Consider the following 24,997-nt stretch of genomic DNA (forward strand, 5'->3'; position numbering starts at 1 on the left):
GTATGAGCTAGCTGGTTGTACACATGTTGATCTGTCAACTGACTTGTGAACAACCAGCCTAATGCCCCGTACATATTATTATTATTATTGTTCCACTCTTCCTACCACCCCATCCCCCACAGCTATCTCCTCCTGTGCCACCACCCCCTCCCTCCTAGATTGTAAGCTCAAAAGAGCAGGGCCCTCGATCCCCTCATGTTTTGCATTGTATTGGTATTGTTCTGTCACATGTTCTGTCCCCCTTTGTAATGTACAGCGCTGAGCGAACTATCGGCGCTTTATAAATACTGTATAATAATAATAATAATAATAATAATAATAATTATTACACATGATAAGAAAATCGTACGAAACATTTTGCGGAACCGCTGTCAAACAATTTTCTCTTCGTTGATGATCAGGATGTTTTAACCGATAACGATATTGTGAACGAAAAAATCCGGTTGAACGACAGTGAAAAATGTCGTTTCGCATACGAACGACCGATTTTCTATGCGGCGGTATGACGGTCGTACCAAAAAAATCTATCAAGTGCTATCACGCATGAGCGGAAACAGAAGATGACCCGGATGTTTATGTCCAAGGAATCTTTGTAAACACGAACGAAAAATCCAAATGTTAAAAGTAGATCGGCCGAATGAGATCATGAAACCAGAATTCTGCAGATTATATTTTATGTATCACTATTTATGCATATAAACGATATTATACTCATCGCTGGTAATAATTGTGTATATCGATCGTTCTGGCCGGAAGGGTGTGGCTACAAGGTCACACGCACACCGCATCACTTCCACTTGTACGGAAGACGTCAACACGTACTGCCCGACGAACGATTTTATTAGATTGGTTAATGTGGGCCACGATTTCGACACACAAACGAACGCCTCTCGGTCGTCGGATGACCGATCGGTCGATTTTCTAATCTCACCTTAAGTGTGCTTCGTTAACCCCTTCATAATGGAGGTTGAAAAAAAACCAAGACACCTGAAGTTTTGCAACTTTGAAAAGTATTAGTAAAACTGTAAATATCATCATAAAAACGTATACTTATACTACATAAAAAGTGTATCTAGATGACGCATGCTGCGTTTTTTTCAGGGTATATTGGGATTCATTTGGTGGCTAAATGGTAATGATATTATCTAAATGTTTTTATTATCAAAGGAAAACTGGGCCAAAATAAAAGAAAATACAATTTCTAAAATGTAGCTGTATACTTCTTGCAGTGACCATGACCTACCACCAAAGAACAACCCAAAACAAACTCCCTTGTTCCGGGCAGTCACAGTGATACCACATACTGTATGTGTATGTTTATTTGTGGTTTGCACACGTGGAAGGGCCCAGAAACAATAGTGCGCACTTTGTTTTTTTTTTAAATCTAAAACGCAATGGCTACGTTCACACTAGCTCTGTCAGCAGGCGTCAGACAGGGGTTTGAGAAGCGGTTTTAACACTTCTCAAACACCTCTGAAAATTCTGCACATGGCAGCACACAGTGCTGTTCACAAGGAAGCGTCAGCGTTGCATCGTGGCAAAACGGACGCCTCTGGTCCAGTCAAGAGGAGTTGAAGCCTCCCATTCAAGTCTATGGTGCCGCTCCGCAAACGGCCCGCCGGCGTTTGCGGTGCGGTTGCGACACAGTTGCGAGGAGTTAGCGGAGCGTTAATACCATTTAAACTTCATTATAGGCATTTGTGGTGCGGTTTTAACGCTTGGCAAACGCCTACCAACCACCGCAAAACCGCACATAGGGCGTTTTTGGAGCGTTAAAAACGCTTCACAAACACCTGTCTAACGCTTGTCAAACGCTATAGGGGCGTTTGGCAAGAGTTAGAAATAAAGTCAAGTGTGAACGAGCCCAAACACAGTGAGAGGCAGTTCACATATATGCTGTTTGAACCGCACCCAATCCGCATGACATGTGAAATAACATTGCTTCCTATGGTGTCTGTTCTCATATGTCCGGTGCACTGACAGTGCAAATTCAGTGCGGTTTGAAGAAGAGTCCTGTCTGATTTCTGAGAAGTGCGGTCCAGTTCAGGTGTGGATTACAGGCTCATTGACTTCTATTTGAACTGCTTCTGAATCACACATGTCATGAGTTTGTGAACACGATTTCAGGCTGGTTTTATCTCCTGATTCTGATGTACAGTTGCAAGAAAAAGTATGTGAACCCCTTGGGATTACGTGGAGTTTTGCATGAATTGGGCATAAAATGTGCTCTGAACGTCATCTAAGTCACAACAATAGAAGAACACAGTCTGCTGAACATAATACTGCACAAACATTAGATGTTGCCATGGTTTAATTGCACATAACATGTAAACATTCACAGTGCAGGGAGGAAAAAGTATGTGAGGCCCTAGCTTAATGACTTCTCCCAGAGCTAATTGGAGCCAGGAGTGAGCCAACCTTGACGCCAATCCGTGTGATGATCTTGGATGTGTTGCTGACAGCTGTCCTGCCTTTAAAAAACACACACCTGTTTTGGGTTTACTGGTTTCAAGAAGCACTGTCTGATGTGAACCATGCCTCGCAGAAAAGAGCTCTCAGAAGACCTACGATCAAGAATTGTTGACTTGCATGAAGCTGGAAAGGGTTACAAAAGTATCTCCAAAAGCCTTGATGTTCATGTGTCCACGGTAAGACAGACTGTCTACAAATGGAGAAAGTTTAGCACTGTTGCTACTCTCCCTAGGCGTGGTTGTCCTGTAAAAATGACTACAAGAGCACAGCGCAGAATGCTGCATGAGGTAAGAAGAATCCCAGAGTGTCAGCTAAAGACCTACAGAAATCTCTGGCACATGCTAACATTTTTGTTGACACATCTACAATAAGGAAAACATTAAACAAGAATGGAGTACATGGGAGGACACCACGGAGGAAGCCATTGCTGTCCAAAAAGAAGATTGCAGCACGTTTGAAGTTTGCAAAAGAGCACCTGGATGTTCCACAGCACTACTGGCAAAATATACTGTGGACAGATGAAACCAAGATTGAGTTGTTTGGGAAGAACACACAACACTATGTGTGGAGGAAAAAAGGCACAGCACACCAACATCAAAACCTCATCCCCACTGTAAAACATGGCGGAGGGAGCATCATGGTTTGGGGCTGCTTTGCTGCCTCAGGGCCTGGACGGATTGTTTTCATTGATGGGAAAATGAATTCCAGAGTTTATCAAGACATTTTGCAGGAAAAAGTACGACCATCTGTCCGCCAACTGAAGCTCCGCAGAGGATGGGTGATGCAACAGGACAATGACCCAAAGCATACAAGTAATTCAACAAAACAATGGCTGCAACAGCACACAATACGCCTTCTGGAGTGGCCCAGTCAGAGTCCTGACCTCAACCCGATTGAAATGCTGTGGCATGACCTTAAGAGAGCGATTCACACCAGACATCCCAAGAATATTGCTACACTGAAATAGTTTTGTCAAGAGGAGTGGTCCAAAATGACTCCAGATCGTTGTGCAGGTCTGATCTGCAACTACAGGAAACGTTTGGTTGAGGTTATTGCTGCCAAAGGAGGGTCAGCCAGTTATTAAGTCCAAAGGTTCACATACTTTTTCCTCCCTGTACTGTGAATGTTTACATGTTATGTGCAATTAAACCATGGCAACATCTAATGTTTGTGTAGTATTATGTTCAGCAGACTGTGTTCTTCTATTGTGACTTAGATGACATTCAGAGCACATTTTATGCCCAATTCATGCAAAACTCCACGTAATCCCAAGGGGTTCACATACTTTTTCTTGCAACTGTAAACCTAACCTGAGCAGCTGAACAACTACTTCATTTAGCTGTGAAAACGTGTGAATGTGTGAATCCAGCCTGACACTGACTTTTTTAAAACCTACCTAAAATACTTTGACCTTTGACCTTGACTTTAAGCATGACCGTTGACCCTAATGCTAACCCTGACTTACATAAAACCCTAATCTAGCCATTTATCTTCATTTTATTTTTATTTTTTTACACACTTTTTTGCTTACAATTTTTTCTTTTAGCGAGGAAAAAAAGATACAATATACATTCAGGAGGAGAAAAAAAAACACATGGGTGGGCTATCCAGTGACTGATCACTTGATAGCTCATTACAGTCTATCACAGTAATCAGGTGATTGCTGTAACTGGTCTTCCCATTTCCTGATTGTTTGTACGAGACCAGAAGCTATCTGTAATGCGGGCCATAGATGGGTCGAAAATCGGCCGATTTTTCGGCCGAAAATAAGATTGGCCGATTTTCGGATCCTTAGTGGGCTAATTGTTCGGCCGTTTTTCGGTATTTTGGCCGATTTTTTTTATCGGTAAAGTTGGAAAAATTCGGCTGATTTTGCCGATCGGCCGATTTTCGCAGCAATAATGGGAAAATCGGCCGATTTTTTTACCGATAAAAAAAATCTGAGCCTGAGCTGTGACCTGCAAGAAGAAGACAAAAAGAAGAAGAGGATGAAGAAGAAGAAGAAGAAGAGGATGAAGAAGAAGAGGATGAAGAAGAGGAGGATGAAGAAGAGGAAGAAGAAGAAGAAGAGGATGATGAAGAAGAGGAAAAAGAGGATGAAGAAGAGGAAAAAGAGGATGAAGAAGAAGAAGAGGAAGAAGAGGATGAAAAAGAAGAGGAATTCCAGTCCTGCAAAAAGTGTCCCTGCAGAGAGCTCCACTATTTCTTTGACAGTTCCTTGACATTTATAGCGGTTGCAACATTGTATCTATTTGTTTCCGAATAAAACCATCTGTATCCTAAATGGATACAAATAGATACATTGTTGCAACTGCTATAAATGTCAAGGAACTGTCAAAGAAATAGCGGAGCTCTCTGCAGGGACACTTTTTGCCGGCTGTAGACGGGATGAAAATTGGCCGATTTTTTTTTTACCGTTGCTGGTAACTTCGGCCGCTTGAACGACCGATTTTTCGCTTTTTTAAAGAAAAATCGGCCGATTTTTGACCCATCTATGGCCTGCATAAGGCTACATTCATTAGCGTTGTGTGCAGGCAGCAGAGAGGCGTTTGGGAAGCGTTTTTACCGCTGTTCTAACGGTGCTGTTCTAATAGAAGCGTTTGCGTCGCGTCAAAACAGACGCCTCTGGTCAAGTCAGGAGGCGTTGAAGCCTCCTACTCTAGTCTATGGTGCCGCTCCGCAAACGCCCTGCAACCGCGTAACACCATTCAAACTGCATTATAGGCGTTTGTGGGGCGTTTTTAACGCTCGGCAACGCCTAGCAGCCGCCGCTAAACCACGCATGCGGCGTTTGCCGAGCGTTAAAAAACGCTTTGCAAATGCCGGAACAACGCTTGCCAAACGCTATAGGGGCGTTTGGCAAGCATTGGTAAAACAGCCAAGTGTGGACGAGCCCTTAGTCCTCTCACACACGGGACGTTTTTACAGCAGCTGTTTTTGGCTTTTGATGTTCTACAACCAGTAACCCCCCAGCATGTTATCCTTTGTGTCCATACACACACAGACTGGAATCAGCGTTTTTTGGCTGGAAAAAACCCAGAACTAGTGGGTTTCTAGAGGAGTTTTTTAGCTGTAAAAATGCTCTAACGTTGAAAACCGCGGCAAAACACAGTAAAACGCCGCAAACTGGTGTTTTTGGAAAAACGTGGGAAAGCAGCGCTAATACAAAATTTAATTAATGCAAAAACGCTAGTTCTCATGCACACGGGACGTATTTACAGCGGCTGCGTTTGGCTTTTGACATTTTTTTCTACAGCCAGTAAACCCCCCAGCATGTTATCCTGTGTGTCCGTGCATACATAGACTGTAGTCAACGTTTTTTTGGCTGGGATGTTTTTTCGATGGAAAAAAAACCCCAGGACTAGTGGGTTTCTAGAGATGTTTTGTAGCCTCCTCCCATGCCCGACTCCAGGATGTCACCCATCCTCTGGAACTCCCTGCCCCAACCCATCAGATTATCACCTACTCTCCTCTCCTTTAGGCGCACCCTAAAAACCCATCTCTTCATGGAAGCCTACCCCACCCCCTGCTAACTTGCCGACCTCCTCCACTCTTCCTACCACTCCATCCCCCACAGGTATCTCCTCCTGTGCCACCATCCCCTCCCTCCTAGATTGTAAGCTCCAAGGAGCAGGGCCCTCAATCCCCTCATGTTTTGCATTGTATTGTTATTGTTCTGTCACATGTTCTGTCCCCCTTTGTAATGTACAGCGCTGAGCGAACTATTGGCGCTTTATTAATACTTTATAATAATAATAATAGCTGTAAAAATGCTCTAACGCTGAAAAACATGTTAAAATGCCGCAAACCGTTGTTTTTGGACTTTTTTGACCCCCTAGGGAGTCAAAAAAGCGCTAAAAAACACAAACTTTGCAAAAAGCAGCTAAACGAGCCAAAACGCCACTAAACGCTAATGCAAAAACGCTAAATAAAGCTGAAAACCTCACAGTTTTAACGTGACTTTACGCAGGTAACGTTTCCAGTGTTATAAAAACACCCCGTGTGCATGGAGCCACGCAGCTTAATCTCTGTTCTGGGGGTGTGCTGTGCATGGCATTCTGAGCACAAACACAGTAGTGCATATATATGCAGTCCCACGCATAAAGACCCTCTTCTGTGAACATACAGTATCTGTGTACACTTGGAGGGAAGGGGTAAGAAGCTCATCTCTAGAATAATAATCAGAGGAATTGGGTGGAAAAATGATGGGCTTGTGCCAACTGTCGGATTACAACCTTCTTCCATGTTGTTTAGAGTGGATGGAGGAATCATTTTGATTTCTTCGTTTTAGCCCACAGGCTAAACAAGACAAATCTATAAGTGTATGGCTAGCTTTAGTTCCATATTTGGAGCTTTCTCATATTCCAGGACAACATTTTTAATTGGTTATATACTAATTTCTATACACCGATTAGCTGTTAGAAACCAGAAGAAAGATTTTGTTTAGATCTTCTTTAAATGTGGATCTGAAAATACAAACCAATCTGCATTTATCCCTTCTCGCCCAACCCGGCGCCCCTTTAAAAAGTTCTGAATGCCCGGGCTGCGGAAAGGATCAGCGATCATGTGACCATTGTCACAGCGGTCAAATGATTGGAAGCCGGTCCAACCGGCTAACAACCTTTAGTCCGTACCAAGAGTCCTTGCAAGCTCGGTTTTTGTGCATTGAGCGCGCGCTCAACACATAAACATAGGCTGCCCAATGACACATATAGTATGGGGGTGCTTTAAAAATTTTTTTACATTATTGTTATCACAAGGGGGATAACAAGCCCCCTAATGTGACAGCATGGGCAGGTGATAGGTACTCTTTATGGAGAAATCAGGGGTCTATTAGACCATGTATTAGACCGATGTCTAGTAGACATCTGTACAGGCATGTACAGAATGTACTTTTCCAGATTCATCCTCAACTACACTAGCCGAGTAATAACAGTTAAGACCCCAAACGTAAGGTAATACATTGCTTCTGGGGTCATTAGTCGCAGGAGGGATTGGGGAATGGATGTTCACTGAGTTACTTCTAGTTTCTGTAGTCCTGGGATCCCCGGAAAAAGAGGGAGAACCCAGGAACCACCAAAAAGTGCTGTCGGTGGGAGAAGAGGGGGGGCAGCATTTTGTGTGTCCCATTGTCACAAGGGGGCTAACAAGCCCCTATGTGACAGGATGGGCAGGTGATAGGTACTCTTTATGGAGACATCAGGGGGTTTATTTAATAAAGCTGGAGAGTCCAAAATCAGACTCCCTTCTGCATAGAAACCAATCAGCTTCCAGGTTTCATTGCCAAAGCTTCATTGAACAAGCTGAGGTTAGAAGCTGATTGGTTTCTATGCAGAAGGGAGTCTGATTTTGGACTCTCCAGCTTTAGTAAATAAACCCCCAGGGGTCTATTAGACCATGTATTAGACCGATGTCTAGTAGACATCTGTACAGGCATGTACAGAATGTACTTTTCCAGATGCATCCTCGACTACACTAGCCGAGTAATAACAGTTATGACCCCAAACATAAGGTAATACATTGCTTCTGGGGTCAATAGTCGCAGGAGGGATTGGGAAATGGATGTTCACCGAGTTACTTCTAGTTTCTGTGGTCCTGGGATCCCCGGAAAAAGAGGGAGAACCCAGAAACCACCAAAAAGTGCTGTCGGTGGGAGAAGAGGGGGGCAGCATTTTGTGTGTCCCATTGTCACAAGGGGGCTAACAAGCCCCTATGTGACAGCATGGGCAGGTGATAGGTACTCTTTATGGAGACATCAGGGGTCTATTAGTCCATGTATTAGACCGATGTCTAGTAGACATCTGTACAGGCATGTACAGAATGTACTTTTCCAGATGCATCCTCGACTACACTAGCCGAGGAATAACAGTTATGACCCCAAACGTAAGGTAATACATTGCTTCTGGGGTCATTAGTCGCAGGAGGGATTGGGGAATGGATGTTCACAGAGTTCCTTCTAGTTTCTGTGGTCCTGGGATCCCCGGAAAAAGAGGGAGAACCCAGGAACCACCAAAAAGTGCTGTTGGTGGGAGAAGAGGGGGGGGGGCAGCATTTTGTGTGTCCCATAAAAGTGATTAAGCAGCTGTATCATAAAGCCCTTTGCCGGCTGTACAGAGCTCACACTGTGACCTGATTTAACCTCCTGTCTAAGATGCGATAAATGTACTTTGGTAGAGGAGTGGATACCCATGATAAAAGTGGCTGTATCTCATTGGCATTGCTATCAAAATCAATACTAGAAACTGCACAAGGCCAAAGAAAATGCGTGCCTTATAAATATCCCTTGTTAAATATTAACACTTACCTCCGGTTCACATACATGCGGCCATGCGGGCCGTGTTTTGTGCGGGCACGAAAGCCCATTCATTTGAATGGACTCTAATCCCCCTTGACACGCAGGGAAGAAGTCCCTGCACTTCTTCTGAAAAGGCAGCCCACACGGGAACCTCGGTTCCAGTACGGTTGCATTCTCCGGCGGGTCCACATTCCTCTGTGCGGGTGGTGCGGCTGCACGAATTTTTGTGCAAATCTGCAACCGCACCACCCGCATGTGAACCTAGCCTTAGAGCTACTGGCTCACATGTTTTCAAAAAGACAAATAATTAGGCAGAATACCTTTGGTGATCTCTGCAGAGGTGCGATACTTCTTAATTTGAAACATCTTCAAGGCTACTGGCTTCTGCTTGTAGGCAGCCCGGTAAATGATCGTTCCACTTCCACCTTGGCCTAAAATGTTAGTGTTTTCTTCTGAATATTCCAAGTCGTTGATGTCAAGAAATAACCTGAAAAACAAGATAACAATGAACAAGATGAAACTATTCATGAACAATGGGGGAGGAATTTTAACTGCATCTTAACCACTTGGGTCGCCAGGCCATTTCCTCCCTAACCCCACTGGAATCTTGCAATGTTTTGTTTTGGAGATGCCTCAGTTCTACATGTAGCACTACCCCCTTAGGAGTCGCTGAGTTTTGAGTCCCCCTAAGCTATGCAAGCCAGGCAACATGCATTTTCCACACTTTGCACACTTGAGTCAAAGAACAATTCTTGAGCTTGATTTTGTGATTTTTTTTTAACGGGTTAAGAACTTGGATGGGGTCTAGGGGTATGTGCTAGAGGCACTGTAGAACTTGAGGACAACTCCTTAGCAACTATGTACAAAATGTGGATAGCAACAGTCTCTAAAGGCTCTTTGGTGTTCCTCCTCTTCACCCTGCTGCCTGAGGGTATCCCTGGGAAGGGGGCCCAGAAGTAGCAAATTTAGCACAAGCAGTCCTGGATGAGAAGCTAGTTGGGTCTTTTCACCTGACTGCCCTCTCCCCCTATCTGGCCTAGGGGGTGTAAGAGTACTCACACTGTCCTTTCCTGTCAGATTAGTGGGCTGGTGGCTGCCTTCAGGTCTTTTGCTGGGCTGGCTCCTTCCCTGATTTTCAGGACTGTCCTCCCCAAGAGACAGTGGAACAGTGGCGGTCCTCTTTTCCAGCTTTCAAGTTGTCTGTAGGTAGGCCCCCTCTTAGGCTCCACACTCCAGCCTTCCTCAATCCATCTTCCACCTGACACTGCACCCCCCCAGGCTCTGCCACATTTGAAGGTTGCCATTGATCACCATGCCCAGCCTCCTGCCAGGGGATTGGCCAACGTTCCTTCAGCATAGAGATCTGAGCCTCCTCCTAAAAGCTCTCGGAGAAGTGGGAGGGCTCCAGAAGCCCTGACCTGATAGAGCCTCCTAGCCTGTCCTGAGGTGAACTCCTGCCTCACTCACAGGCTGACACATCCCAGGCTGCTACTCAGCCTCTGCCTAAAAAAGTAAAACTACAAACTACTATCTAGCTAACCTGGAGGGTGTTACATCAACGTTATATCTTTGAGGGTGCATTTACACTAGGAACTGCATGTGAGTCACATGGGAATGCTGTGCAGTTCCTGTGCAATTCACATGCAGTTCTGTGCAATGCGGTTTCAGCCCCATTCATTTTGAATGGGCTGAAATTCTTTTTGAAAAGCACTGCAAACAGATTGCATGGTACTTTTTTACTATGTGACTCGGTGCGGGAAAATGCTCTGCATTTGCAACCTACGTTTGGGGTGCTGATAACTTTACACTGACACCCGCAACAGATCGCAAGGACATTGCGACTAGAATGAGGTGTGGGAAGCCGCATGGGAACGTGGCTTTCCTGCACTGTATTCTAGTGTGAACGGGCCCTTATGATTTTTAGTCCACAATATTGTACTACACATTTGTTTTTTATGACAGATAGGGCTTTCATTTAATATAAATTTTAATACATGTATTTTTATTTCTTTGTTTCTTTTGGGTTTCTTTCTTTGTTTCTTTTGGGTTTCTTTGTTTTTTATTGGGAACAAATAGTAATTTCCAAAATCCGCCCCTTCCTGACCAATGACACCACAAAACAACTTATCCACACCTTGGTTATATCCCGCCTCGATTACTGCAACTCCCTCCTCACTGGTCTACCGTTACACAGGCTATCCCCCTTCAGTCTATTATGAATGCTGCTGCTAGACTCATACACCTTACCAACCGATCAGCGACTGCTGCCCCTCTCTGCCAATCCCTCCACTGGCTTCCACTAACCCAACGTATCAAATTCAAAATACTAACCACAGCTTACAAAGCCATCCACCACACTGCCCCAGCTACATCACCAACCTCATCCACAGATACCGCCCAAATCGCCCACTCCGCTCCTCCCATGATATCCTCCTCTCTAGCTCCCTCATCACCTCCTCCCACGCTCGCCTCCAGGACTTCTCCAGAGCCTCTCCCATCCTCTGGAACTCCCTACCACAGCATGTCCGATCAGCCCCCACCCTGTCTGCCTTTAGGCGATCTTTGAAAACTCACTTCTTCAGGGAAGCCTACCCCACCTCCACCTAAGAACTGTACTTGAATCACCTCCACCAGATCATCCCCCGAAGTTATCACCTTTTGTATCACCTCCCCCTTCCTTTTGATTGTAAGCTCCACGAGTCGGGCCCCCCTATTCCTTCTGTACTGAAATGTATTGTAATTGTACTGTCTCCCTTATATTGTAAAGCGCTGCGCAAACTGTTGGTGCCATATAAATCCTGTATAATAATAATAGTAAAAAAAATAAATCTTCCTGTTCTCCTCCAAGATACGCACATTCCTCACCCCAAAATCCTCCAAGATACGCACATTCCTCACCCCAGACACCACCAAACAACTCGTACACTCCCTCATCATCTCACGCCTGGACTATTGCAACTTCCTTCTCACCGGCCTACCCAAACGAACGCTATCCCCACTCCAGTCTATCCTGAACTCAGCGGCTAGACCAGCAATGGGCAAACTACGGCCCGCGGGCCGTATACGGCCCGGCGGACCTTTTAATCCGGCCCGCGGAGCTAGGCTCCCGCAAGGCCAGTGGTCGGCAAGCCGCGGCTCTTTACAAATTTAGATGCGGCTCTCCTGTGTGCCGGGCGCCCGCTCCCCTCCCTCCTCTCCTCCTCTCCCCTCCCTCCTCTCCTCCTCTCCCCTCCCCTCCTCTCGGATGGCCGCCCCCCCTCTCGGATGGCCGCCCCCCTCCCTCCTCTCGGACGTCAGGACTCTGCAGCTGTCAGGATGTAGGCGGGGCAGCGTGACGAACTCCTCTCACAGTCCTCCCTGAAGACCAGAACGGCACGGGAATACGAGAGGAACGCGCGGACCAAAGGTAAGTGAATTGACACAGGGGGGGGACTTACTATATGGGGAATGAATTACTATATGGAGGACTTACTATATGGGGAATGAATTACTATATGGGGGACTTACTATATGGGGAATGAATTACTATATGGAGGACTTACTATATGGGGAATGAATTACTATATGGGGGACTTACTATATGGGGAATTAATTACTATATGGAGGACTTACTATATGGGGAATGAATTACTATATGGAGGACTTACTATATGGGGAATGAATTACTATATGGGGGACTTACTATATGGGGAATTAATTACTATATGGAGGACTTACTATATGGGGAATGAATTACTATATGGGGGACTTACTATATGGGGAATGAATTACTATATGGGGGACTTACTATATGGGGAATGAATTACTATATGGGGGACTTACTATATGGGGAATGAATTACTATATGGAGGACTTACTATATGGGGGATGAATTACTATATGGAGGACTTACTATATGGGGAATGAATTACTATATGGGGGATGAATTAATATGGGGGATGAATTACTATGTGGGGGATGAATTACTATATGGGGGATGAATTACTATGGGGGATGAATTACTATATGGGGGATGAATTACTATGGGGGATGAATTACTATAGGGGGGATGAATTACTATGGGGGACGAATTACTATATGGGGGACGAATTACTATATGGGGGACGAATTACTATATGGGGGACGAATTACTATATGGGGGATGAATTACTATGGGGGATGAATTACTATATGGGGGATGAATTACTATGGGGGATGAATTACTATATGGGGGATTAATTACTATATGGGGGATTAATTACTATGGGGGATTAATTACTATGCTTACTATGGGGGAATATTACTATACTTACTATGGATGACACATACACATCATTCATCTACTCTTGGTCCGGCCCCCGGGTCCAATATATGAACCCATTGCGGCCCTCAAGTCAAAAAGTTTGCCCACCCCTGGGCTAGACTCATCCACCTCACCAACCGCTCCACATCTGCCTCCCCCCTCTGCCAATCCCTTTATTGGCTCCCGATTGCCCAACGCATCAAGTTCAAGCTGCTAACCCTGACTTACAAGGCCATTCACAATGCCGCCCCAAACTACATAACTGACCTGATACCCAGATACTACCCTACAAATGCCCTCCGCTCCTCGCAGGACCTCCTGCTCTCTAGCTCCCTGGTCCCCCTCTCCCACGCTCGATTGCAGGACTTCTCCAGGACTTCCCCCATCCTCTGGAACTCCCTACCCCAATCCATCAGACTGTCACCTACCCTCCTCACCTTCAGGCGCACCCTGAAAACCCTCCTCTTCAGGGAAGCCTACCCAAAACCTCACCTAACACCCGACCTCCTCCACTCCATCCCCCACAGCCATCTCCTCCTGTACCACCTTCCCCTCCCTCCTAGACTGTAAGCTCGAAAGAGCAGGGCCCTCGAACCCCTCGTGTATTGTATTGTTACTGTCTTGTCTCATGTTCTGTCCCCCTTGCTACTGTACAGCGCTGAGCAAACCCTTTGGCGCTATATCAATACTGTATAATAATAATAATACTTTTTCAGAACACAATGTTTTTGTAATTTGAATACCCCCATATATGGACCGTAAATTATAATCAACAAAGTCTGCTAATTAAAAATGATATCACATGATTGCAAATTTTAGGTAATGTAGAAAGATGATAAAGCTTTATATGTTTTATATTAGAAGAGATTTATTCAACTTTTAACTCTACATTGTGACACGTGCAGCCTGCAGATCACTATAGTAGTGATCTATTGCTGTAGGGAGCCTCTGTACTGAGAGAAAGTCCTGTACTGTCACTTATGACGTCACTACACCAAATCAAACAAAACACAGAAGTGTTGTGCTTACATCCGCTTACGTCCTATGGAGTGGTATGGAAAAGCATCAGAAGCCCAGGAGATCAGCAGCAGGGGAGGCCTGAAGGAACAACTGAGGCCAGACACGGTTTTAAAACAGTACTAGGATAGCAGCCATTTGTCCCATCGCTAGGGAGTCAAGTGATCAGCGACACCACCTGTGAACTGTGATAGGGTTTCCAGGCTTGTCCCCCACAAAGCTGAGCTCCAGGAATAAGGCATAATTGAAACACATATATTTTCAGTGCCAATGGATTTGTATTTCTGTCCATCCAGTCTTGAGATTTAAACAGCCCTGCCACAGTGTAAAGCCTGGCAAGTGACCTGAGTTCTCAGCTGCAGTTAGTCAATAATGCCATGTCACTGTCCCTTTACTGATTGGACATTGGGGAAAGAGCAGCAGTTCACCGCTCTTATTTATTTATTTCAGGTACTTATATAGCGCCATCAATTTACACAGCACTTTACATTTATATATTGTACATTCACATCAGTCCCTAACCCTCAAGGGGTGTACAATCTAAGGTCCCTAACTCACATTCATACATACACATACTAGGACCAATTTAGACAGGAGCCAATTAACCTATCAGCATGTCTTTGGAGTGTGGGAGGAAACCAGAGTACCCGGAGGAAACCTACGCAGGCACAGGGAGAACATGCAAACACCAGGCAGGAGGTGCCGTGGCTGGGATTTGAACCAATGACCCGAGTACTGCCAGGCAGAAGTGCTAACCATTTAGCCACTGTACTGCCCTAGCTCTTTCCAACTAACAGCATGTTCTTCGTCAGCGGAGGTGCATGGAGCACCTGTGCTTTTGCCCTTCCCTCTTCCAGTCTCAGTGCTACTGTAAAGAGAATTACAAGAGAGCATGATGTCGGTAAATGTTGGTATTTATATTAGCATATCCTTTTAGAAGCCATAAATTTGACTAAATTCTGATTTGCTACTACCGTGTTTCCCCGAAAATAAGACAGTGTCTTATATTCATTTTAGGTGAAAAAAATGCACTAGGGCTTATTTTTGGGTAGGTCTTATCCTTATCTCCACAAAAAGCAAGCCCCCCCCCCTCTCTCTGCCTTCTCTCTCCCCCCCTACCTACTACATGAATCTGCAGTGCCAGGGGATTACATACATACCTGCTGCATACTCTGCCCGCCCCTCCAGCACTCCGCCTTCAGCACCCGTGGCAGGGATATGGACCCGCCCCTCTGCTGAAACATCCGAGAAGGAGAGGTGTCCGAAGTGCCTGCCTCACTGTCCGTCCCCTCAATGCCTGCTTATTTCAGAAGCGGCACATACAGGGACGGACTGAGCCTCTCATGGGGCCCTGCAGTGACTCCGGGTCCTCGGGCAGTGCCCGAATGGTCAGTCCACCCCTGGTGGAGGTAGGTCTTATTTTCGGGGGAGGGCTTATATTAGCGGTACGTGAAAAAGTACCGCTAGGTCTTACTTTCGGGGAAACAGGGTATCTATTTTGTAAAAGCTCAACCCCAGGAATGAGATAATATACACCCTTGTAGTGTCCCCCCCCCACCTCTCCACAAAGGTTAGCTGCTCATTATGCCTAGGGGTGCCATAATAATAAGTAATGCTTACCTTATTTCCCGCTCCAGCATTCTCCCTCGAGTCCAATGATGCCGCCCTCCAAGGTGTTCCCACACATGGGTGCACTCAAAGCTCCTCCACATACAATACAGGGTCAAGACCTCCTTCTCTCTAGTTCCCTGTTCTCCTCCTCCCATGCCCGCCTCCAGGACTTTTCTAGGGTGTCACCCATCCTCTGGAACTCCCTGCCCCAACCCATTAGATTATCACCTACTCTCCTGTACTTTAGGCGCACCCTGAAAACCCATCTCTTCAGGGAAGCCTACCCCACCCCCTGCTACCTTGCCGACCTCCTCCACTCTTCCTACCACTCCATCCCCCACAGCTATCTCCTCCTGTGCCACCATCCCCTCCCTCCTAGATTGTAAGCTCCAAGGAGCAGGGCCCTCGATCCCCTCATGTTTTGCATTGTATTGGTATTGTTCTGTCACATGTTCTGTCCCCCTTTGTAATGTACAGCGCTGAGCGAACTATTGGCGCTTTATAAATACTGTATAATAATAATAGCTGAGCACTATATGTGACCGAAGAGCCAGAGAGAGAGGAGAGCGCCAGAACCAGTTGGGGATAAGTTAAGTAATACAGCCTCTTCAGCTCCTCCTAGAGCAGCGGTTCTCAACCTGTGGGTCGCGACCCCTTTGGGGGTCGAACGACCCTTCCACAGGGGTCGCCTAAGACCATCGGAAAACACATATTTCCGATGTGTAAACAGCAGCTACTGTGTAGAAAGCAGCTGCTGTGTTGAAAGCAGCAGTATTGGAGGTAAAATGACACTTCATGAATTAGAAATAATTTTATGGTTGGGGGTCACCACAACATGAGGAACTGTATTAAAGGGTCGCGGCATTAGGAAGGTTGAGAATCACTGCCCTAGACCTAAGCATTTTACCCTTGCAGTACGGGGGAAGGGGGGGCCCTCTGCAAGGTTAAATTTCCAATTCTTGGAGTTGGGCTGTAACACCTATTTCATACTATAGCTTACATAGACCCTTCAATACAACACCAATGAGTGCGCATTGCATTTCTATTTCCTTTGGGAACGATGGAGAGAGAGTAGTGAGTATTAAAATCCTCCTTCCACAACACACAGCACAGCAAACACTGACAAATGTTGCATGATAATGGTGGGTAATTTGCTGCTGTTTCACATGGACATTGTGACTGTACCTGGAAGGGAAATCCGTCATAAAAATTTCAGGGACCATCTCCTGCAGGGACACAGGTTCTTCAGGATGATTCGGACACTCCAAGTAATCCTTATCCACAGCTGCCAGGACACAATCTTCCATGTTAAAATAGTGAGGTTCCTTCTCATTCAGCGCCCCCTCCTGGTCATGTGGCAGAGCTGCACAGGAGTTGCAAGGAACATACTGCTCCATCAAGAGTGTGCCATCGCTCTCTGTGGCTGTCAAAGCTGGACAAGACATAAGAGCAATATTAGAAATCATCTAGAAAGTGGAGCTTTTCCTACAGCCACTATTTAAAGTGTGGAATCAGTTTTCACAGTCGGCAAAATATTTTGTATTTAGTTTTGTTTTTATATGTCAACCCTATTAAATGATGATTGTGTCAAGAATGAGTTATGTTTCCTCTCTGTGCTAGAATCTTCAATTAATTAAGGTATATATGAAGATTATAGAAGAGTATAAGGATGCTGAATTTATTGACTTTGGGTAACATTGTTTTAATTAACCCCTCGCCTACCGGGCACTATCACCCCCTTCCTTCCCAGGCCAGTTTTTAGCTTTCAGCGTTGTCACACTTTGATTGACAATTGAAATTTTTAATCTTTTTTTGAGACAGATAGAGTTTTCTTTTGGTGGTATTTAATCACCACTGGGTTTTTTTTTATTTGTTGCTAAAAAAAGACAAAAAATGTTTTTCTTAGTTTCTGTCATAAAATTTTGCAAGCAGGTAATTTTTCTCCTTCACTGATGTGCACTGATGAGACTGCACTGATAGACACTGATATGCAGCACTGATAGGCTGCACTGATAGTTTTTTTGATGAGGCGACGCTGAAGATCACAGATAGGCAGCACTGATGGACAATGTTGGGGCTGCACTGATGGACAATATTGGGGCTGCACTGATGGACAATGTTGGGGCTGCACTGATGGACAATGTTGGGGCTGCACTGATGGACAATGTTGAGGCTGCACTGATGGACAATGTTGAGGCTGCACTGATGGACAATGTTGGGACTGCACTGATGGACAACGTTGGGGCTGCACTGATGGACAATGTTGGGGCTGCACTGATGGACAATGTTGGGACTGCACTGATGGACAATGTTGGGACTGCACTGATGGACAATGTTGGGGCTGCACTGATGGACAATGTTGGGACTGCACTGATGGACAATGTTGGGACTGCACTGATGGACAATGTTGGGACTGCACTGGACTGCCTCTGATTTTTAAATACATTTGCCGATTACTGGCTCTTTGCTTTCCTCACGCTGTTACAGTGAAGCCGATAACTGGAAAATGTATTTACATTGTGATCAGCTGTGTCATTGGACACAGCTGATCACGTGACAAAAGGGCACTGTGAATGGTCCTTTACTATGTCATGTGATCAGCTGAAGGAAGCACGGTTCTGGAGGATGTCATATGACGCCCTCCCTGAACTAGACAATCATGCTGTAGCCATCATTCGGCTATTGCCAGATCGTCAAGTGGTTAAAAGCAGCACAGTGGTTAGCACTTACACCTGGCAGTACTAGGGTTGTCTGTTTGAATCCCAACCACAGCACTACCTGCCTGGAGTTTGCATGTTCTCCCTGTGCGAGTTTCCTCCAGGTACTTTGGTTTCCTCCCACACTCCAAAGACATGCTGGTAGGTTAATTGGCTTTTGTCTAAAATTGTCCCTAGTATGTGTATGTATGAATGTGAGTTAGGGACCTTAGATTGTAAGCTCCTTGATGGTAGGGACTGATGTGAATGTACTATATATATATATACACTGTATAAAGCACCACATAAATTGATGACGCTATATACAGCAAGTACCTGTAATAAAGTTTGCTGAAACTGTGTATTATTCAGTCCTTGTGGTTGGAAGCTGAAGTATTTATATAAGTGAACCTTGTAACGGAATTAAAAGCATAAAACTAAAGCAAACATAGATTTCGTTTTTTTCACAAAAAGCATAACAAAAGGATAATATAGTAGAACCCTCATATTGACTCAGAGACTGAGAACTGAGTATTCACATGGCCATTGATCACTCAGCTCTCGGTCTGCTGTGAGTAAAGAGCAGTAACCGTCTCCCAGCGCTCACTGGAGCACCCGGCTAGGAAGGAGTGCAGTTGGCTCCGGCCATGTGCTGAGAAGCGGATCCAGCTGTAAATCAGACAGCCAGGTGGATCCCAACACTATTGTTGGGGTCCTTTCAGAGCCTGGAGCGGATTTCCCTTGTCAGTGACTGGACTGGAGTGTCCTGAAAATAGGTAAGTATATACGTCTTTAATAGACAGGTTAGTTAGCACAAGTGTTCGGAGGGGGGAGGGGACAGTTTTAGGGCTTTTAGGTGTAAAGCCAGAAGAAATCCTTTATAAATTAAACAAATATGGTTTAATGACTTGAAAGGCTTAAAACGCAGGAGGTTAACATGACTCCTACACTAACTGCAATCTGTAGGGAAATAAAACTGGTTTTCAATCCTTAATCAGGGAATGTTTTTAGATCCATTTTGGTAAATGATGACACTTACAGAAAATTATTTTACCATATAGACAGATATATCACATTCAGTGCTATACAAATTACCTGGAAACCATTGATCAATCAGCGAGTTGACATGATCAGTGATAAAAGCCATTGCAGAGAAATCTCTAACTTCAGACTGACAAATAATCTTTATGCCACCGCTCTTCTTCTTCTTCCAGTTCACATCTGAGGATTCGACACTGTCAAAGTAACAGACAACATTTACCTATTGTGTGAAATTTAAGATCCTCGTTACGTATATTCTGCCGAAATCAGCCAAACGCTCTTAGAGTGACACCAAAGCTTTCTTTTTTTGCCTAAAATAACAAAAATGTCTATACTTACCTGCTCTGTGCAGTGATTTTGCACAGAGCAGCCCCGATCCCCTTCTTTTCAGGTCCTTCCAGCACTCCTGGCTCCTCCTCCTCGAGCAGTGCCCCCAGGGAAGCCACTGACCCCAGGGGCACCACTGCGTGCTCGTCCCCAAGCTGCTGTGCTATGCATCCATAAGACAAATAGAGTTGCAGCTCAGCCTGCTCCTCATTGGCTCACTGGGTGTGATTGACAGCAGCAGGAGCCAATGGGCTCCCATTGCTATCTCAGCCAATGAGGAGGAAGAGTTCCCGGAGAGCAGAAACTGTCATGAACATTGCTGGATAGGAGGGGGCTCAGGTAAGAATGGGGGGGCACTGCATACAGGTTTTTTACCTTCATGCATAGAATGAATGAAGATAAAAAAACCTTGAGCCTTTAGAACCATTTTAAATCACTATTAAACCCCAAATCAAGAATGTACAGATTATATTACAGCTCACCAATTCTTACATGTGGTGGCTACATTCATTTTCTCTTTTAGGATTTCTTTCCTGGTGATCAGGTCAGTGTTAATTTTCAGCTTCCTTTAACCCCTTGCCCTCCAGAGGATTTACCCCCCTTCCTGACCAGGCCATTTTTTGTGTTACGGCACTGTGTTACTTTAACTGACAATTGCGCGGTCATATAACGTTGCACCCAAATTAAATTCATGTCTTTTTTCCCCACGAATTGAGCTTTCTTTCGGTGGTATTTGATCACCTGTGTGTTTTTTATTTTTTGCGCTATCCAAAAAAAAATAAAGACCAACAATTTTGAGAAAAAAAACAATATTTTTGACTTTTTGCTATTAAACATGTAAAAAAATTTTTAAAAATCTAATTTTGTCATAAATTTATACCAAAATGTATTCCGCGACATGTCTTTGCTGAAAAAAAGTGTTCCGTCCAGCCATCCAGAGCAGTGTGCCCGAGCTGACAGGGAGGAGAACTGTTAGTAAACAAAACAGTTCTCTTCCCCGTCCGAGATCGACAAAAATCACCGGGCACCGGCAAGGAATTACCGGCCGTGGCCCGGTGAGTGACAACCATGACCATGAATGGCGACTCTCCCTACCTGGAAATGCAAAATCATGTATTTTATTTTTTTTTTGCCAATAGGAAAGTATTTACTTTGATAATACTGATGCAACTTTGGATGGGTGCAAATTTGATGCAGCTTTTTTTTTTTTTTGCTAATAGGAAATTATGACAGTTCTGTTCATGTAGTGCGACTTTGATGCGACTTTACACTCTCTGGCATTCAAGTAGCAGCAAAGATGCATCCAAGTCGCACCCATCCAAAGTCGCATCAAAGTCAATACTTTCTTATTGGTGAAAAATAAAAACCCCAAAAACGCGTGTTCAAAAAAAGCAGAACGCACCGGAAAAACGCAGTGATGTGATCCTAGCCTTAGCTTTCATTTGTTAGCTAACCTCCCTAGCGGTCTGATTATGTCAATATTTCTGTGCTCAAAGCGGTACATTGTTTTCAATGGAAATATGTTGTAATTCTCAGGAATAACTCACTGACATCTGTCCGAACAAGAGTCTAGTAAACATCCCGGGTATGATAAAACTTGAAACACGAAATATAATATAATAAATAATCATAAAAAATAATAATATAATAATACATTTTATTCAATAATATAATAAAAACAAAAACACTGACATTTGAAATAGAGCGCCAAGTTCGCACATCGCTGAGCTCAGTCGCAGAATCGTTTTCAGTGTCTGATGAGGAATTTCCCCCACGAATCATTATCACTCAATTCTGCAAGTGGTTCTGATTTACTATCGCTGTTCTCTAGCTGGTCTAAAACCGCTTTTGACGTAAAGGGACGCTTTTTGGACGCCATGGACATTTCTCAGTTTCCAGGCAGAAAGAACAGTAAAAATGTACGCAGGGCACAGGACAAAGCAGTAGGGACAAAATGTATGTGAAATGGTTTGATACAGTAATAGAATACTATCATATTTTAGTGTATTATGTGTATGTAAAATTTTGACATTTTCGAATTTCCCGCCGGTTCTGTCCCCCATACGTCCCAACGCTCACAGGGAACGCAACCCGGGAGACGGATGCCAGCATCGGCCAGAGGACATGGCCTGGGACGCTGCAGGGGGTACAGCGTGAGACAAGGTCAGTGATCCAGGGACCCCAGAGCAACGCTGCAGGGTAATCACAAGTGTAGCTCGGGGTTACCGCTTCTGGTACTGAAAGTTAACCCCAAGCTACATTCGGGAATACCGCCAGGGGGGTTAAGTCCATCTAAATGTGCTAGTCCATCTAATACTATCCTCCTCCCAGACAAACAATGCTGTTGTGCAAGGGTGTCTCTGTTGCTGCTCCAGTGGAGTGGAGACACCCAAAGACAGAAAGTGTGTTACTAGCCAGATCGCAAGGTGAAAAATAAAGAAAAATGCATTGAAAAGGAAAACTAACGCAGGTTTGGTAAGCTGCACTATATAACATTTTGTTTTAGGGTTTAATACTGTTTTAAGCTGGCCATACACGGATCGAATTTGGGCCAATACCTATTATATCAGCAGAAATTCAATGAATGGATGGCCTAGTCAGCACCACTCTGTCCAACACCCTTCAACTGAAAAACTGAAGAAGCCAGGTGGAAACTGTCAGCATAACAGCAACCACAGACTGAACAATTTAAAACTCTGGAAATATGATCAGCTTTTAATATGATTTACATCATACCAGTGCGGCTAAACATTGAGAGGTACTGGGTAGGTACTTCACTCCCAAGAGCTGAATAGAGCCAAAAATCAGTGAAATTGATCTGAAGCACTAAGGGGTTCATTTACTAAAGGTAAAAAGACTGTGCACTTTGTGAAATAGAGCTGTATGCTGCAAGTGCAGTTGCTCCAGAGCTTAGTAAATGAGGTAAAGCTTCACTTTGCAAAGAATACCCAATCGCATTTTTGCTTCATGATTGGATGACAAGAGTCAAAAGAGCTTCTGCTCATTTACGAAGTCCTGGAACAACTGCACTTTGCAAAGTTTAACTTAAATAAAGGAATGCGCTAAAACCACAAACTATTCCTAATTTAGTGTAGAAACATTAGTACAAAAGATATATATATCTATTCTCAATTAATATCAAAAAATATCAAAATTATGTGCAAAACTATTTTTTAGTGCATAAGTAATTTAAATAATTAAATTTGTGAATATAAAAATTGTCCAATTTTGAATTTCTTCAAATGTCCAAACAAATCCTTTTCAAATTCAAGTGCTCTCAAAGGGGCAGACCGCATCTTGAAGACGTCATTCATGACGAAACTAGTAGGGCTTGGCTTGCTGGATGCTGACATCTGTGGAGAGGATTGAGTCACGAGCGCTGTAGTGAGCCAATGAGTGTGCGGGGAACAGGAGACTGTTATACCATTTGCTGTTTTATGCTGTTATACTGGTGTCGGTGAAGACACCCTTTTTGTGAGTGTAAATCTTTATTAAATTGTTGGATACTTTTATAAAAAAACTGGCTGCACCATGATTTTTTCTTTCATTCCCAAACATGACCTCGGTGGAGAGATATAAAAAGAGAGAGTGATATAATGCTCCTGGAACCGTTATATTGAGTGGTGGATACCTACCTTATGGATGATTGTGTAGCTATTGATCATCACACCTGAGAAGTTGATTCATTGCATCTGCTCCCAGAGCAAAAAGCGTTTTTTGCTGATCTAGAGATTGATCAGCATGGAGCTCTGGTGAGTTACCCAACTTTACTTTGGTGGTGGATTTTGGCACAATTGCTTTGAGAGCACTTGAATTTGAAAAGGATTTGTTTGGACATTTGAAGAAATTCAGAATTGGACAATTTTTATATTCACAAATTTAATTATTTAAATTACTTATGCACTAAAAAATAGTTTTGCACATAATTTTGATATTTTTTGATATTAATTGAGAATAGATATATATATATCTTTTGCACTAATGTTTCTACACTAAATTAGGAATAGTTTGTGGTTTTAGCGCATTCCTTTATTTAAGTTATAGCACTAAGAAATTTATTTGGTTTCTTTGAGGTGGAATTGCTGCTTTAAAGTATTAAGGGTGTGGTGCTTTTATTACACTTGTGATATTGCACTTTGCAAAGTGCACAGTCTATTTGCCTTTAGCAGGGACGGACTTACAACTCATGGGGCCCTTGGGCAATAGGGGATCATGGGGCCCGTGTCCTCGCCCACACTGAAACCACACCCAAAAAAGCCTATGAAAGGTACCAGGGGCATCTCATGGGGCCCCCTACTGACCCTGGGCCCTCGGGCAGTACCCGAGTACCCCAATGGTCAGTCCACCCCTGGCCTTTAGTAAATCAACCTCTAAGTGTCATAAAAGCACCATACATTATATTTTATTTGTAAAATAAAGATTTTATTTAAATAGTAACAAAGAATGATGGGCAAGCCAGGCTTTAATGCGCAGCCATTTGTTTCATACCTGAGGTAGCCACCTTCAAAGGTAACCAGCAGTCCCTCTTGCCAGTAGATAGTCTGGTTCCTCTTAACCCGGAAAGTGCTACAACGATTACGCTGGCTGCCTGTGAAGCTGTAAATGGCAGATTTCCTGTTCCGTGGTTTGGTATTTTTCTTGTTCTCAAACAACTATGAAAAGAAGAAGTAGTGATCAGTGGATTCCTACTGTTATCCAGAAATCTGTATAACAAAAGACTAAAATTTCTGTTTTCCAGTGTTCTGTATGGTCTCATCCCTGTTCTCACCTGAAGATCCATCTCAGACAGGCTGATTAACATGCGTGCGATGAATCTCTGCCAAAATCCTACAGGGACAAAGCTCATGTTGAACACCCTCTGGACGGTGTTGCCAGTGGACTGCCGTAAGCAGTGGATATCCAGGCCAGGCTTGGCAGGCAAGAGGTGAGGTAAGAGGTAACTGCAAAGAAAATGTAAAATACTGTAAACAATGGTGTTAAAGTGCATCTACACCCAAAACTCTGTTAAAAAATTTGGATAGACTGGGTAAGGATCAGAACACCTGCTGGGTTTTACTGCAATCTAATGCCCCGTACACACGATAAGAAAACCGTACGAAAAATTTAGCGGAACCACTGATGGAACGATTTTCTCTTCGTTGATGATCAGGATGTTTTAACCGATAAGGATATTGTGAACGAAAAAATCCGGTTGAACAACAGTGAAAAATGTTGTCATTTCGCATACGGACGACCAATTTGCTATGCGGTGGTATG

The 24,997-nt window shown here is 44.1% G+C and overlaps 1 protein-coding gene across 2 annotated transcripts in view; it reads right to left on the reverse strand.

Annotated features, from left to right (window-relative positions):
* The window catches only part of LRRK1 (leucine rich repeat kinase 1), a 325,566-nt gene that overhangs the window by 54,511 nt on the left and 246,058 nt on the right, over positions 1 to 24,997 (reverse strand). For both annotated transcript variants that reach the window (XM_089655524.1, XM_089655525.1), the window contains 5 exons: positions 24,510 to 24,681; positions 24,230 to 24,393; positions 19,469 to 19,608; positions 16,863 to 17,109; positions 9,088 to 9,254 (listed from right to left, as the gene is read on the reverse strand). In XM_089655524.1, the coding sequence (XP_089511650.1) occupies positions 9,088 to 9,254; positions 16,863 to 17,109; positions 19,469 to 19,608; positions 24,230 to 24,393; positions 24,510 to 24,681 (890 nt within the window). The remainder of the gene's footprint in view (positions 1 to 9,087; positions 9,255 to 16,862; positions 17,110 to 19,468; positions 19,609 to 24,229; positions 24,394 to 24,509; positions 24,682 to 24,997) is intronic.

This window comes from Staurois parvus, unplaced genomic scaffold, assembly GCF_062004578.1.
Source record: "Staurois parvus isolate SC_StPar_1 unplaced genomic scaffold, SC_StPar_1.0 ptg000845l, whole genome shotgun sequence".
Taxonomy (NCBI): domain Eukaryota; kingdom Metazoa; phylum Chordata; class Amphibia; order Anura; family Ranidae; genus Staurois; species Staurois parvus.